Source organism: Elephantulus edwardii, unplaced genomic scaffold (genome assembly GCF_000299155.1).
Source record: "Elephantulus edwardii isolate Elephantulus edwardi_28Jun2011 unplaced genomic scaffold, EleEdw1.0 scaffold00149, whole genome shotgun sequence".
NCBI lineage: Eukaryota > Metazoa > Chordata > Mammalia > Macroscelidea > Macroscelididae > Elephantulus > Elephantulus edwardii.
In genome coordinates this window covers 4,760,406-4,760,991 of record NW_006399899.1, presented here as the reverse complement: position 1 = coordinate 4,760,991, position 586 = coordinate 4,760,406, and the positions used below count along the sequence as shown (strand labels likewise).

General features: G+C 42.0%; 1 protein-coding gene across 1 annotated transcript in view; it reads right to left on the bottom strand.

Moving 5' to 3' along the window:
- Nucleotides 1-586, bottom strand: part of FAM114A2 (family with sequence similarity 114, member A2) — a 49,640-nt gene that overhangs the window by 34,846 nt on the left and 14,208 nt on the right. The window contains 1 exon segment of the mRNA XM_006894748.1: nt 412-419. Within this exon segment, the coding sequence (XP_006894810.1) occupies nt 412-419 (8 nt within the window).

The window sequence follows — 586 nt, the reverse complement described above, 5'->3', positions numbered from 1 at the left end:
AAGGAGAGACCAGTCCTTAGAGGAGGACATCATGTTTGGGAGGGTGAAGGGACAGTGCAGGAGGGGAAGGCCCTCTATGAGGTGGACTGATTCAGTCACTGGGGTAATTGGGATGGGTGTGTCGGATACAATGCAATTGGCACAGGACAAAGCAAGGTTTTGGGCTATTGTACATAGGGTTGCCATGAGTCGCAAGCAACTTGACGGCACATAACAACAATAAAAACCTTTGTATTGCCAATGCAACTCCTTACCGCTAGGCCATGTGAGATACAGAAACTGTGACATAATCAAACAACAAGAATCATGAAGAAAATGAACAAATGATACCATCCATCACATGGAGAAAACTGACAAACGTGTTGAATGAAAGAAGCAAAAAAAACCCCAGAAGTCTATTATTTGATTTACATGCATTTCTAAAAGCAAGAAAAATATAGGATGAAATGTGAGAAATGAGAATTGTGCTTTCTTGGTTAAAGGCACAGTAACTGAGAGGGCACAAGGGGGCATGGGTGGTGGGGTAATGTTCTGGATGTCAGTTTAGGTGTGTTCACTTCATAAAAAGAAAATTCAAACACTCATG